This window comes from Melanotaenia boesemani, chromosome 24 (assembly GCF_017639745.1).
Source record: "Melanotaenia boesemani isolate fMelBoe1 chromosome 24, fMelBoe1.pri, whole genome shotgun sequence".
In the NCBI taxonomy this organism is placed as follows: Eukaryota; Metazoa; Chordata; class Actinopteri; order Atheriniformes; family Melanotaeniidae; genus Melanotaenia; species Melanotaenia boesemani.
Window position 1 is genome coordinate 5,693,919 of NC_055705.1, and position 14,298 is coordinate 5,708,216.

At 44.4% G+C, this 14,298-nt stretch overlaps 1 protein-coding gene and 1 pseudogene across 3 annotated transcripts in view; one reads left to right on the forward strand and one right to left on the reverse strand.

Annotated features, from left to right (window-relative positions):
* nhej1 (nonhomologous end-joining factor 1) overlaps positions 1 to 8,873 on the reverse strand; it is a 23,106-nt gene extending 14,233 nt beyond the window's left edge. The window contains exons 1-6 of one of the 3 annotated variants that reach the window (XM_041978856.1): positions 8,829 to 8,873; positions 8,338 to 8,434; positions 7,833 to 8,050; positions 7,552 to 7,761; positions 7,340 to 7,478; positions 7,200 to 7,258 (exon numbers count right to left, since the gene is read on the reverse strand). In XM_041978856.1, the coding sequence (XP_041834790.1) occupies positions 7,200 to 7,258; positions 7,340 to 7,478; positions 7,552 to 7,761; positions 7,833 to 8,015 (591 nt within the window). In that variant the 5' untranslated portion in view covers positions 8,016 to 8,050; positions 8,338 to 8,434; positions 8,829 to 8,873. Of the gene's footprint in view, positions 1 to 7,199; positions 7,259 to 7,339; positions 7,479 to 7,551; positions 7,765 to 7,832; positions 8,051 to 8,337; positions 8,435 to 8,828 lie in introns of those variants that run through there. The other 2 variants (XM_041978853.1, XM_041978854.1) reach the window with 2 other exon arrangements.
* On the forward strand, positions 8,322 to 14,093 carry LOC121635595 (annotated as a pseudogene).
* The last annotated feature ends 205 nt before the right edge of the window (positions 14,094 to 14,298 follow it).

The window sequence follows — 14,298 nt, forward strand, 5'->3', positions numbered from 1 at the left end:
TGAACTTCTCTGGTTGAGGGACACAGAAATTAGGACCTGACTTGTCCTGGTGTGCCAGCACAGGCCTCCACATGCTAAGCTACGTAGCATTTAAGGATAATTCTTCAGCCCGTTTGAGCACATAATCATTACAGCGATGGATAACTACACATCTCTACCCCGTAAAGCAGATAGAAATAGTTTCCCCCTGATTGTTTTCAAGTAGTCACCAGAAAAAGCTCCAGCTGAAGCAGGAGAAGCAGGAACCAGAGCGAGGAATGCCACAGTGGGAAGCCACAGTGTTTTAGCTCAATTATGTGATTCTGAAAAGCTCAAGTGAGGTGTTTTGGTAAGAAGTAGCCACTAATTGTCTGATGACATCATGCTGCAGCGCATTTGCTATGAAGCCGTCATGAAACAGGAAGTTGGTGACTACATCCCTAAAGTGATGCTGGAGAAATGCTGACTCATGGTGTAAACACTGAGGTAGAAGAAGAAGACTCTCCAGATTTAGGAGCTAAGGAAGCTGATCCTGAAAGAATTTTTTTCATGACCAGCTTTAGCCCTGGTCCACGTGTGTGTTTGTGTGTGAAGACTAATTCCACCATGTAAATGTTGACCTGAGCTGGGCAGGGTGTTTGTGTGGCGACCCGGTGGGGAGAGGCTCCACGTGGAAAGCTGCTCCTGTCATCATCGTCTCTCTTCCACGGTCCCTCTGCCCTCAGCTGTCCTTGATGTGGGGACAACGAGGACCACAAACAACATGTGGAAATGGTGAAAGAGGAGGTGATGGGGAGGGAGATTTCTTTAAGAAGAGATCTGTCTGCTCTGCTTTCTGTTGGCACTAAGGAACATTAAGGAAGTCTAAAGAAGAAAACCCAGCGCTGAAACTGAAGCCAGTGGTTTCTACAGGAACAGGAAACACCTTCAGACTGACTGTGGCTCGCATGCGCTCCATGTTAAAGGAACCATGTCCATCTGCACATCCACAGGCTTTGAAAGAAGACAGACCCTCATGTCCGCAGGGCAGAACAGACAGCAAATGTACAAATATTAGTCAAACTCCACCCAAAACTTGGTCGTACCAGCCATGAAACCACAAATCAGCCAATACTGAATGTTTTATCTCAATTAAATTAATATATAAGATAGTTATAGGCCAGCTGGATGGTGTGGCGGAGGCGCTGGTGAGCAGGGATGCCACACCTGCTTCAGGTGTAGGGCGGCGTAGTGGATGGCTACCGGCAGCTGCAGCTCACATAGATTTTGACCGGTCGCCATACGGATGCTTGGTTTTAATTTGATCAATAAAAACAAATATTAAAACGTTCAAATTAAATAAGCTGCCGCTAAGTGGAGGGAAGCTGCACTGCAGCTGAGCTTCTCTTTGATAACAGCGATACCTGTTGTAATAAAGTCCACTGCTGTCCCGACAGCGCGCACAAGCGGGCACGAGTGCAGCCGAGCGAAGCTGAGCGCTCCCGACCGCATCCGAGCGGACACGAGCTCAGCCGAACGAGCAGCGGCGGGAATAAGCGCCCGGAGAAGACAAAGTTTATTTTCTTTCATGCTTTCGCCTTCGCCCTCGAACGACGTTTGTCCCTCCACCTGCTGTTCACCCTCGTCCACGGACTGTTTCCTTGTGTGTGAGTGCGTGCATGAAGAGATAGTAAGTTCTATGTAATTTCCCTGATGTTCTGAATGATGTTATGCTGCGTGCCTGTTATTTCATATAAGTCATGTTAGCTAATATGCCGCCCGTCGTGCCGCGGTGCGTCTTTCTGTTCATGTTTTGAGTTTACCAGCGGGTTGTTCTGGTCTAATGGTGCTAATATGACTATAGCTCTCTGCATAGTGAAGGTTTATGGTTGCATAAGCAGTACAATATCTGATTTATTGTCTGTAACGATGTGCTCCTATGCTGATTGGTGTATGTGTTTTTTGTATATTCCAGACCACTTTGCACACTCTACCTAAAGACCTCAAGCCTAATAGCTGCTACGTCAGCGGGCCTGCCGCATTGTTGTGCTGTATGTAATAACCCTTCATTAAACTGTTCGACCACATCCCGCCTCATGTCCTTAGTGTCCTAACCGACACCCCAGGGCGAGTATCCTCCAATCCATCCTGAACCAAGTTTTCCTGTCAACTCCTAATTAACACCTGTCCCGTTGTCAGCTGATAAGTCACATGGTCCCGCAGCGCAAAGCTGGACGTTTATTACGGCCGTCTAGGTGGAGCTTGATGCCCAAGCATGGGTCGCCACCCCATCCTTAACAATCACTGACTTAGTGGCTATGTCTCTACAGTTTGTGCATCTTAATCTTATTATCAGTCGTCTGTTTTATCACTTTTCATTAGTTTCATCTCATTGACTGAGTCGTAGTGAGACCTGGCAACAGATGAAAACGAGCCCTTTGGCTCAATCTGGCATATTTAGAAGTGTTCATTTGGTTTGTTTATGTTCTGTCAAATAAAGAAGCACAAGTAAAGTCAAATTTCTCCATCACATACTGACTCGATCAGAACTTCACGGTCTGTCGAGTCTTCCACGTTCCAGGTTTTAGAGGCTGTTTAAGAGATGTTTCTATAGGCAACTACAGGAGCTGTCAGCTGATGAAAACGTGATGCTAAAAGCAACGTCTCAGCCATGCACCCCCTTCCTAAAGCACAGCTTTTCAGCTTGGAACAGAGGTAAATGCAACACTGTCCCATCAATACCTGATTAAAGTTTGCAGCTAAACACCTTTTCACGCTTTTTAAAAGGACATTTCTCAAACGTGCCGAGTGTGAGTAATCCCGTTTCTCATCAGTAAAATCTTAGACTGTTTCATGTGTTGATTAAAGACGTCCTCCATCAACGAACCAAAACACCACCGCCACAGAAGAAGACTCCAGCGCGTTAGATGCTGTGCAGGAGGATTTTAGCGTGAAGTCTTCAGTAAGTTTCCTCCTAAAAAAAGCCAGGTGTGTCCCCAACAGGCCAGGTGATGTTCCTGGTAAGATGCTGCTGGCTACTTTCCACCTGCATCAGAAACCTCGTGTGTTGGCTGGGCTGCAGCTCATGGACAGAACCTGTAAAACCCTGCAGGATCCAACCTGGTTGTAAACCTGAAGGCGGAAATCTGATACTATCAGAAATGTATTTACATGCAATTTCAGTGCAGGATAGTTTGTTGAGTGTTGCCATGGAGACGGTCACAGATAGCGACACAAACAAAGTCGTGGGTGCACAGAGGGCAAACTTACTCGCACTTAGGCCCTACCCTGATAGATAAATACTGCACACACACGCTAAACGCCTCTCCGATTCACGCACACACACAAGCCCATCCACCGTGTGATCCTCCGTCTGACGCGTCCCGGCGACATTTTTTCCACACGTTTTCTTTCAGCTCGGACTTTGGTCTGAGGGCGGCCTCAACGCTGCTCAGTGGAATTTGCCACGGGAAAGAAGACTTTGATCCTCTGCAGCATTCCTCCTCCTCCTCCTCCTCCTCCTCTTCTTCTGTGGTTTCTAACTGTCCACTCAACATCACCAAAACAGGCAGCACTGTGACTCTGGTGTAACTTTCCACCTGAGATGGAGCTTTTCCAGCACCTGAAAATGTGACTCTTTCCTGGTTTGTCCTTTTGACCGACAACGTCAACAAACATGAAAACCACCACAGCATGTGACTTATGAATCCATTAAAAACCAAGATCTTCCCTCAGAGTCACCTGAGAGGGGAAATTTCCCATTTCTAACAACAGCATCTGTTTTCTGATGGAAACGCTTCAAACAAATGGCATCAGATGTGGAGCTGTCGTCATGGAAACAGGAGGTGCTGCATCTCCAAACAGTCTGCATGCTCCTCTAAAATCTCTAAAATCTGACATGAAGATTCTGGTCCAGACAACTGCTGCTCCCAGTTCTTCAGGCCATTCTCTGTAAACCCTGGAGATGGTTGTGTGTGAGCCTTCAAACCGACTGCAGTGAATAATCTGATACCCTCTCTAGTGTACAGGGACGGGATTGGTGGCCCTGCTAAGTAACCAGGCGGAGTTTTAACCACAGTTTAATTCATGTTCAGATGTAACTGCAGGGCCACGCTGCAGCCTGCATGGGCCACCTTCCTGCTGCAGACACAGCTGGCTGGCACCTCTTCCCAATAGCAGCTCTGAGGGAATGTGGAGAAGAAGAAGCTACAACTACTTTAGAGTTGCCTCTTTTCTGTAAGGGCGTTAATAAAATGTTCTTGAGCCGTACGCACTGAGACCCGTTCGCTTGTTTTTATGTTTATTCATAAAAGTTGTTACTGAAGGATTTTACGTGGATCTGTCATCGCTGATGTTAGCCTGCAAAGCGTCATCGTAGGTAATAAACTAGCATTGTCTTGCTGAAATATGCAAGGCCGTCCATGATGGAGAGATTGCCTGGATGGGAGCAGATGTGCTGTCTGACGGTCTCAGAAACATCCTGAGTGATGCTGATCGTTCAACGTTTGGTGGATCAGATGGAAGAAAAACAGCAGTAGATCTCAGGACAATGTTTAATAGTGAAAGTTAGAACATTTCCACACGAACAATGTGAAGGAGCTTGAGGGACTGAACAGCTGTGGAGCCAGAAGAAAACCACTAACCAGTGAGTCTAACTGGAGAAAAAGGCTCAGATCGTGAGAGAGTGGTTCAGGGAACAGGACACAGACATGGATAGACCTGGACCCCATGGAGAATCCTTGGGATGTGCTGGAGGTCTGACTCTCCCATCATCACTACAAGATCTTTGGTAAAAATTCTGGACTCTGGACGGATAAATGTTGTGACATAGAATCTACCTGAGACAATGCCTCAGAGAATGCTGCTGGAATCAGAGATAAAGGAGGTACAACGACATGTTAGGCCCTGTTTCAACACAACGGTGAGACAATAAAAAGCAAAAGTTTTATGCGTTCTGGCCTCTTGTTTCCATGGGGACAGAGTTTTGGGTGGATAAAGCTGCTAAGATTTGATAATGGCCTACGTGGCTACGTGCTCCAGATAGCTAGCGGTTAGCACATAATGCTTCTGTTGAGGAGGAGAGTGTTCTGACCTGTAGCACCACCCAGTGGTATGGGAACAGTACTGATCAAGACCAGAGGGCCCTGCAGAGGGTGCCATGGGTACAACACCCCCCACCCTCCAGGACATCTTCATGAGGAGAACACAGGATCATGAGAGACCCTCATCATCCTAACAACGTGGCCGGCGTCTAAGGCTCATTAAGGCGAACCCAGAGAGACTCAGGAGGAGCTTCTTCCTTCAGGCTGGCAGAACTGGGAACTCGACCCTGTAGTGACCCTGGTCAGTGTCCTACCTTCTGCTGGAAAAACCGTCTTTACTCATGTCCCTTTAACAAGCACTATCCTTAACATTGGAAACATTCTGTATAAAATCAGTCTGTATATCACTGCGCTGTGGCTCATTATATTTATATGTACTGTCTTTTTAATTTATTACTGTGTTGTTGTTTGTTTACTAGAGGCTCAGATGCATGCACGCCTGCATTTTACTGCCATCTAGCATGTGACAATAAACAACCTGAAACTAGAAACTTGTGTTTTCTGGTCTTATGAGGATGCTGCACATCTGGGTGTGTCCTTACACGGTTTCACTGCCCCCTAGAGGCCTGGCATGCTCACTGCACCGTTCTGGTCCTGTTTGCGTTTTCATCTGCGAGGACATTGTTTTCTTTCTGCTGCAGTGTAAAAACACATTTTTTTCAAACTCAAAGGAAAAATATCTGTGTTTTGCATGGAAACGGTGTCGTGTAGACACGGCCTTAGAGTGGGACGGGAGGTTTGTTACACACAGTATGTGGTGGGATCTTCAAAATCTTCATAACTTTAAGTACACTTTTAGAACCAGTTTGTCTCAGACTGTGAACCTCTGTCCATCTTCAAACCAAAACAAATAAAATCAGTGTCATTTGAACTGTTAGTTTTATCAGCCATTTTTAAATTTAGTCCAGTTTCAATCGCGCTTGTTAGTTTTTGTCACATTTAGACAACCTCATCCCGTTTTTATTTAAGAAAAGTTTTAGCCGACTATAACTCAAGCATTTTAGTCTTCATTTTAGTCCAAGAAAACATCATTTTATTTGTCTAGTTTCAGTCAACATTTTAATCTAGTTTTAGTCAGGACAATCATTTTACCCTTTTTGTGTTAGCAGATAATATTGAATATTGTTAGTAGTATATTACATTGTTAGTCGTTAGTAGAACATTGTTAAATGTAGTTTAACAATGTTAAACTACATTAAACAAAACATTTAAACTCATATTTAAAACATAACTATCCTATTTTATGCAGAAATAATCAGGCATTTTTATGTTTGCATGCATTTATTTATATTGTGTTTTGTGTTAACTATAGTTCATTTGCAGCTCCTAGATTAGCTCATACTTCTGTCTGCTTTAATTAAACTTGCAATCCAACTGAAAACATAGTTGCCCGACCAGTATAACGTATCTGAGTTAGCATAAATTCAACTTCACACACAATTCTATCAACAAATGGCTACGGTCAAAACATGCTAAAAAGCTAATGTAAGTTAGCCACACACTATTATCAACGAGTAACTGCGGCTGAGAGCTGCTGCTCGGACCAAACCTCGTACGAGTGCTTTTGTACGGGGTCTGCGCAGAAGTCTCCAATACTACCTGAAAAAGTCGCTAGATTTGTCGCTTTTGTGAAAAAAAGTGGCTTGAGGAGTCTGAAAACTCGCTAAATATAGCGACAAAGTCGCTAAGTTGGCAACACTGAGGGGGTGTGTTAGTGTGTGTGTGGCGGAAGAGCCGAGGAAGAGGAGGAGGAGAGAGGATTTGACAAAATCATATCATATAATTTCCGTCCTGTCTTTGTTGGTGATCTAAAATGTCCATAGATTTTAGTCCAGTTTTTATTTAGTGAACTTTCGTCTCGTCTTTGTTAGTCCACAAACATTCTGATTCAGTCCCGGTTCTTGTTGACTGACGGGGGTTTTAGTCTCGTTTAGTCTAGTTTTCATCCGGTGAAAAATGTGCGTTGAAAATTTTCCTTTAGTTTTCATTAACTTAGCTGCGATGTTGTTTATCTCCTACTGGGAATAAAACATGACCTGATGAGGTTTAGAAATCACTGTTTTCTGTTTTTATTCGTGTTTCATGCAAACTTTTTGTAACTGAGGTTCTGGATCAAAGTGTGTCGCACTGATCGCTCACCTTGGCCATGAAGTCCTCCCTGTATGTTTGCTCCTGGAAGGCGGAGGTCTGCAGGCGTTCTGGGGTCAAACACACCTCATGTCACTGCACATCACACCAGACATGCGTTTCCAGTCACGTGCTCTCAGTGCATCTGTTACCTCTGCTGAGCGTAGCTCCGTTCTCTCTGTAGTCCTGAATCTCTTCATCCTTCCTCACCAGCAGACCTCCAAGCTGCTCCACCTGCTGCTGCAGCAGGCAGCTCATCACCAGCAGGGGGCGCAGCAGCTGGGCACACACCTGTAAAAAGAAGCTTTGTTTGAACCCAGCGTGCTGGTCTGAGACCTTCTCATGGTTTAAATGTGAGACAGACCAGAGCTACAGGAGCAGGGCTGCAGTGAAACTCCCAGTAGAAAGGAAGCCCGGCCAGCTCGCTCTTCAGCCTCATGCTGATGTTGCCGCCTTCCTGTCGAGTCAGGGAGATCTGAGCCTGACCGTCGCCTCCGGACAGGCAGGGCCGAGCCACCTCACACAGGTGGGAGAAGAAAGCTTTAACTGACGCTCTCAAACGGCGGTTGAGCTCCTGCTGGAACAGATCAGGATTCACCGACTGAGCGAAAGTTCATCCACCTCCAGATGGAGTCAGTCACCCACCTGAGCTCTGCTCTGGATGTCTGCTGCATCCATCCTCTCCTCCCACACACACTGCATGTCCGTTAGCAGGATGCGGTACGCCGTCTCCCCAAACCAGCTCTTGGTGAGGAGCCGGCAGCCGCTGATGCTCACAGGAAGCCAGGGAAGCTGGAAGAGGACGTCCTCAGAGGGGCAGGCATCCATCCCAGCAGACAGGACTACTTCCTACAGGAAGATGGCTGACAAGGTCCAGAAAACTTCAATTATTTCAGTTTAGTAGTATTACCTGAAGAGTTTTGAGTTTTAATAAGTCTTATACTTATTAATTAACCTCCAATGGGGAGATAATAATTAACTTTTAAAAAGTTAGAGTATCAGACTTACATTTCTGACAATAAAAATACTTCAGCTCCTTTGGGTACACACAAGCAGAAAAACTTGTTTTCTGAGTTAATGCCAGTCTACAGCCATGCCTTAAATACACAATGTACTTTCCCATTTTATCAACGTGTTTTCAATCACTCACCTCCCAGGAATGCTGCTCCAGAGTCTGGTCTGAGATCAGCCGGACCCGCTTTTACAGACGCCGCATAATCACAGGAGGCAGACCGCGGGGACAGCTCCTGTTTCAGGCACATAAACCAGGTATTTCTCGTTAGAAACACAGGGGTGACTCACGCCGATTTGGAAATCACAAACATGCCAGATCGGTGTCTTTATAACCGCAAAATACACTCATTAATTTGGGCGTAGACGCCAGCGGTCGAAGTGTAGGAAGCAGAACTGTCGAACAACTGGGGGCCACGCCAGACTCCGTTAAAAATGTGCAGATTTTACAGTTTGACAATAAATGTATGGAAATAATTAATTGTTATTGAAATATTAGATGTTTATAGTGACAACTCTTCCCTTCGGCGACCATGTCGGTCACACAGTGAGTTGCAATACCCTCTTTTTTTGTACTAAATTACAAAAGTTTACCTGGCATCCACCGAACAACTGCGTTAGATTAAATACCTGTTTTCTTTATCTGTAAACACAACTAAAATAACTCCAGTGGCTCTTCTGTTGAAGCAGGACATAAACATCTAAAACCACAGCAACATATATAAAAAGAAGTGTGAAGTGTTAAAAACTGCAGTTATCTGACAAGCAGAGCTGCTACTCGCTCTTGTTTACTGAGAGTTCCGACATCGATGTCAAACAACAGCGTCACTCAAAGGTTCCGCTTGTTAGAAAACGTAAAAATAATTACAGTAAACGACCTGAAAAATCTCAACGAGACTTTTCCCCCTCAAAATTTAAAATAAAATACAACAATTTTGAGTAATAATTAAATTTTTATTAAACATATTATTATTATTAAAAACATAAATAATACTGAGGAAAATGAAAACATGTAGCAGAGTTTTGGTTTTACAGTCCATGTAATGCGGTTAAGCAGCCTAATGAATAATTATTTTATCGTTTAAGTAGTAGAATAATCACACATAAAGAGATTGGCTGCCAGTTAAGAACAAAATAGCTTTTGCTCACTAGCCACTAATATTATTTAATATTAATTCATATTAGCTAAGTGCTAATGAACTGCTAATTCAGCTGTTTATGCACAACAGCCTTGTTGGGTTTTAATGTCAGGTCTTGTGAGGTTCTATGCTTTCCAAGAGTGAACTTTAACTTCTTCCAGGTGGAAATTCTGATTTGTGAGTTTGTATCTATTAAACAAAACAGGAGTTTTTGTATTTTACAGATGGATCAGTTCATGGTGATCATACAAACCCAACATCCCACTTATAGTCATCGCCTGAGTTTATTCTCTTTAAATGGCTTCACAGCTGCAACCTACAGTCATTTTAGAGCACAAAATATTTAACATTTCCATTTCATTTTCACTATTATGTCTTGGTCCTTGGAGCTGTAACGTTTTGGTGCTAATAGCACCCGGCGGCTGTTTCTGAATATCCAGAGGTCAGGTGGTGTAACGGAGCCTTTCCATGGAAACAGTCCAGTTTTAGTCCCCCTGACCTCTTTGGTTGTATTTTATCAGATCTCCAAAATCTATATTCACACAGCTGGTTATATTGAAGTATCTCCTTAATTAAATTTTATTTTTAAATGAGAAATTATATTGTTGGTGCTTTTTTTTATAGATGTATATTTTCAGTTTATGAAAGAGTAATTATATGTTTGTTGATTTCAGTTTCAAATGTTTAGAGCTGTCATGAGTATCCGTTTTGGTTATAATTCTCTAAAATTCTGTAGTTAAATTACATTTTGGAGGAAAACTGATGAGGCTGCTGTCACGAAAAGGGCTATTTCTGAGTTAAGTATGGAAAAAGAGGGAGATTTCATCTCAGTTTTGTGTTTGCAGCTACTGAATTAGTGTGGGGGACATCTGTTCATGGATTAGATTTATGAAGAGCATTTCAGGGAAGTGAAACCATTCATCCATTCCTCATTCATACCGGTGATGGTCAGCTACATGCCCTGAGGCAGACTGATGCATGGGGAGCGGGATTTGAACCACCACCCTTCATTGGACGACCTGTAAATAACGGGGCTGAATAGCAACAGAGACACAGAGTAACAGGGATCTGAAGCCTGAGATGGAACCTGTGTTTTCTGATAGTTACTTGGGTCCTAAATGCTGCAGAGTATGTAACACATTCAGGTAAAAATCTGTCCCTTTCCCACGGAGCAGCTCAAACATGCAGGACATTTTACTTCTTTCTAAGTTACCATTTTCTTACGTGCTGATCTTCTGCAACTCGCTGTTGTGTGAAATCTTAAGTTTTCTTGTCTAAGCCTGGTGCAGTAACTGGGAACAGGGCTGCTGGAAGCAGGGAGGGCACGTGACGTGTTCATGGAAAAATGAAACTGAGGCGAGGCACCTAACAATGACTCAGCTTTTCCCTCTTTCAGGCTGACATGGAGGGAGAGAATTTACCCGAGGAAAAGGTCTCCAGCTCCTCAACAAGCGGAGAAGAAGGGGCTGCAGGGAACAGGTAACTCAGACTCAGCTTCCTGCAGGTGTGTAGCTCTGATCAGGCTGAAGACGCTGCTGCTCTCTGCAGAAACACAGCAGGAGGAAAAGAGGACGACAAGTTGTCGCTGCTCAGCTGGAACGTGGACGGGTTGGACGAAGAGGACCAGCCAGAGAGAGCCAGGAGTCTCTGCTCCTATCTGGTCTCGTGAGTCGACCCGTCTTGCGAGCTTTAAAGATCAGTTCTCGCTCATTTTTAGACTTTTTCCTTGTTATTTTCCTCAGATACTCCCCAGACGTGGTGCTTCTGCAGGAGCTGATCCAGCCCTACGTGCGCTTCATGCACAGACGCCTGGCTTCCACCTACACCTTCATTGAAGGTACACAGGCCCAGGTAAGGTGTGCGTGGATGTGCTGGGAGGCATGCTGAAGCTCTCTCGTCCCGTGGCAGGAGGTGGGGAGGGTTACTTCACCGGAATGCTGCTGAAGAAGTCGCGTCTGACGCTGCTGGATATGGCTGGACACTGAGACCGTCGCCTTTGCAAACACGCGCATGATGAGGAACCTGCTCGTTGCTCAGGTTTGTCCACAGCAGCAGCAGCAGAGGAATCCACGTCCAGTTTGGGGTCAAACCAACACACAGGTCTACTTTCTGGACTCAGGTGATGTTCAGAGGCCAGAAACTGTGTCTGATGACATCCCACTTTGAGAGCTGTAAGAACAACGCAGAGAAGAGGATGAGGCAGCTGCAGCTGGTGATGAAGAGGATGAGCGAGGCTCCCGATGATGTGACGGTGCTGTTCGGAGGGGACACCAACCTGAGAGACGCTGAGGTGAGACTCTTCATTCAGCTCTGACCGGAGCTGCTTTTAACCTGAGGATGACGTAGGGAACAGAGTCGTCATTGCTTTTATCACGTACAGAAAAAAAGAAAAGATATTTAGAAGTTTGCAGCTTTTAAATTGTAAATAAAACAGAATCATATAAACTCATATTTTATTTCCAGTAGAAGATAAACAACATATTAGAGGGTGAAACTGAGACGTTTCACCGTGTGATGAAAATATGAGCTGATAGTAAATCTGATGGAAAAAGTTGGAACAGGAGCAACAAAAGGCTGGAAAAGTAACTGGTACAAAGCAGAAACACCTGGAGGAGCATTTGACAACTAACCAGGTTACCTGGTAACAGGTCAGTAACATGACTGGTATAAAAGGAGCATTTCAGAGAGGCAGAGTCTCTCAGATGGAAAGATGGACAGAGGTTCACCAATCAGAGAAAAACTGGATCTAAAACTGGAACAATTTCAGAAAAATGTTCCTCAGACTTTGAAAATCCACCATCTACAGTGTAGAATATCATCAGAGAATCAGGAGGAATCTCTGTGTGCATGGGACAAGGCAGGATGCTGTAACTTTCAAACATTGTGAAATGATTTGCAAAACAAGTTCTTAAGTTACAGAAGTTAACCCTTAAAACTCCATTAAATGGCTGGTCCCCGGAGGTCTGTCTCCGCCACCATCAGGAACGGTAGTGTGTAGCTCTGTGGGGGAAAGTGTGATGATAGCTTCCCCTTCAGATGATCTACGGAAGTTTTCCAGCATTTCTATCCCGTCCAGGAGGTTTATAATCCAGCCACTAAATGTAGTTTTATTCAGAGACTCTTTCTGGTAAATCTATAACTATTTATCACATTTCATCATAAAAACATCACCATCACTACTGTGTTGCTAAGAGACCTCTATTTAGACCTGGACATGATGATGAAGCCACTTCCTGTCAGACTTTCCACCAATCAGAGAGCTTAGATTGACGGTAACGTCCAATCAGGAGCAGCCAAAGATCAACCAGTGAGCAGAAAGTTGTATGTGTGTGTGAAAAGAAGAAAAATAATGCTCCTCTATGGCTGGAATAAAGCCAAGAAGACGTTTCTGATGCACGGTGGCGCCACAAAGCAGCTGAGCTGGAGTTGGTTTAGTGAGGATAGCAGGTAAATAGTAGCAGGAATAACTGGAAATGAGGAAAAAGTGGAAACATGGAAATAGTTTCTGTTGTGTGTTTGTTTCAATAACAATATTTTTCTCCTGAAAGCCAAGACTTGAAAGAACGATGAGATGAAATGGACAACATCATGTTTTGGAGAGGTTTGATCTGATTACAGGGATTTTTATTCAGCGTCTGGTGGATTTACTGAGTTTTCTCCTGTGAGACTGTCCAATCACAGCCTAGCCAATGTAACCATGACAACAGGCCTCCTCCAGTAAAACCCAGACCCAGAAATATAAAAAAAAAGTTTCCTAAGTCATGTTTTCCAGCTGTTACTCTGTCCCAGGTGGCCACAGTGGGAATTCCCAGCTCCGTCTGTGACGTTTGGGAACAGCTGGGAGAGCCGGAGAAATGCCGCTACACATGGGACACCCGGGCCAACAACAACAAGGAGATCCCGTTCAAGTGCCGCTTCCGCTTCGACCGAGTTTATCTTCGCCCGGCTGCGAAGGAGGGCGTCCCACGGCTGGAGCCCCACAGCATGGCCTTGATCGGGCTGGAGAAGCTCCGGTGTGGCCGCTACACCAGCGATCACTGGGGCATCTACTGCACACTCTCTGCTGGGTAGACGGGAAAACAGGGATTTCTTCTCTAATCTACGCTGACTTCAGCCAGTTCCCAAAGACATGAGGTGACCCCTCAGACTGTCTGAAAGCGTTTAATCTTAAATCCCCACAAACCTGAGGAGGAGGACATGCTGACCAAAGTGTTTTCATTCCTGTCTTCGTTTCCAGAAAGATCCTTCTTTTCCCAGGCTGCATGGAAACTGGGACTGTCTTCATAATGTGGAGCAACCTCCTTTAATTAACCCTCTACACCCGTTTTATTCATCTTCATTTACTGACTCATTTTTGGCCATTTTATTACCAAAGGAATGGAGTGATGAAACCAAAGAAGTGAAAATCACCTCAAACGTGTTTACATGACGACAGATGCTCAGGTTTGGATCCTCCATCTTACCATGTAGCCCGTCATGTTCTGAGACGTTTCTAGAGCTTAACATAGCAGCTTCATACACATCGCTGCTGGTGTTCCTGTGCAGCCTGGAGCTCTGCACATTACTGGGCAGTGGGATGTAATATGTGAGCGAAATGGGAGCTGTAGATCCCGGCTTCTTCAAAATAAGTCAGGGACCTCTTGAACCAGACATGGAGAAGCTGCATTCAGCTTCTATGCTCCACATGTCTGGAACAAACTCCCAGAAAGCCTCAGATCAGCTGAAACACTCAGTTTATTTAGATCCAGGTTAAAGACCCACCTGTTCTAGTTTTTATTTAAAAAGTCAAAATCTTGAATTATTAAACTTGGTCATGTTTTAATACTGTTTTTATCCAATGTTCTTTCTTTTTCCTTTCTCTTGTTTTTTATTTTAAATTAGACCTTTTATTTTAATGTTGCATGGGAAGCACTTTGAATGGTTTTGTACATGAAATGGGCCATACAAATAAACTGGCCCTG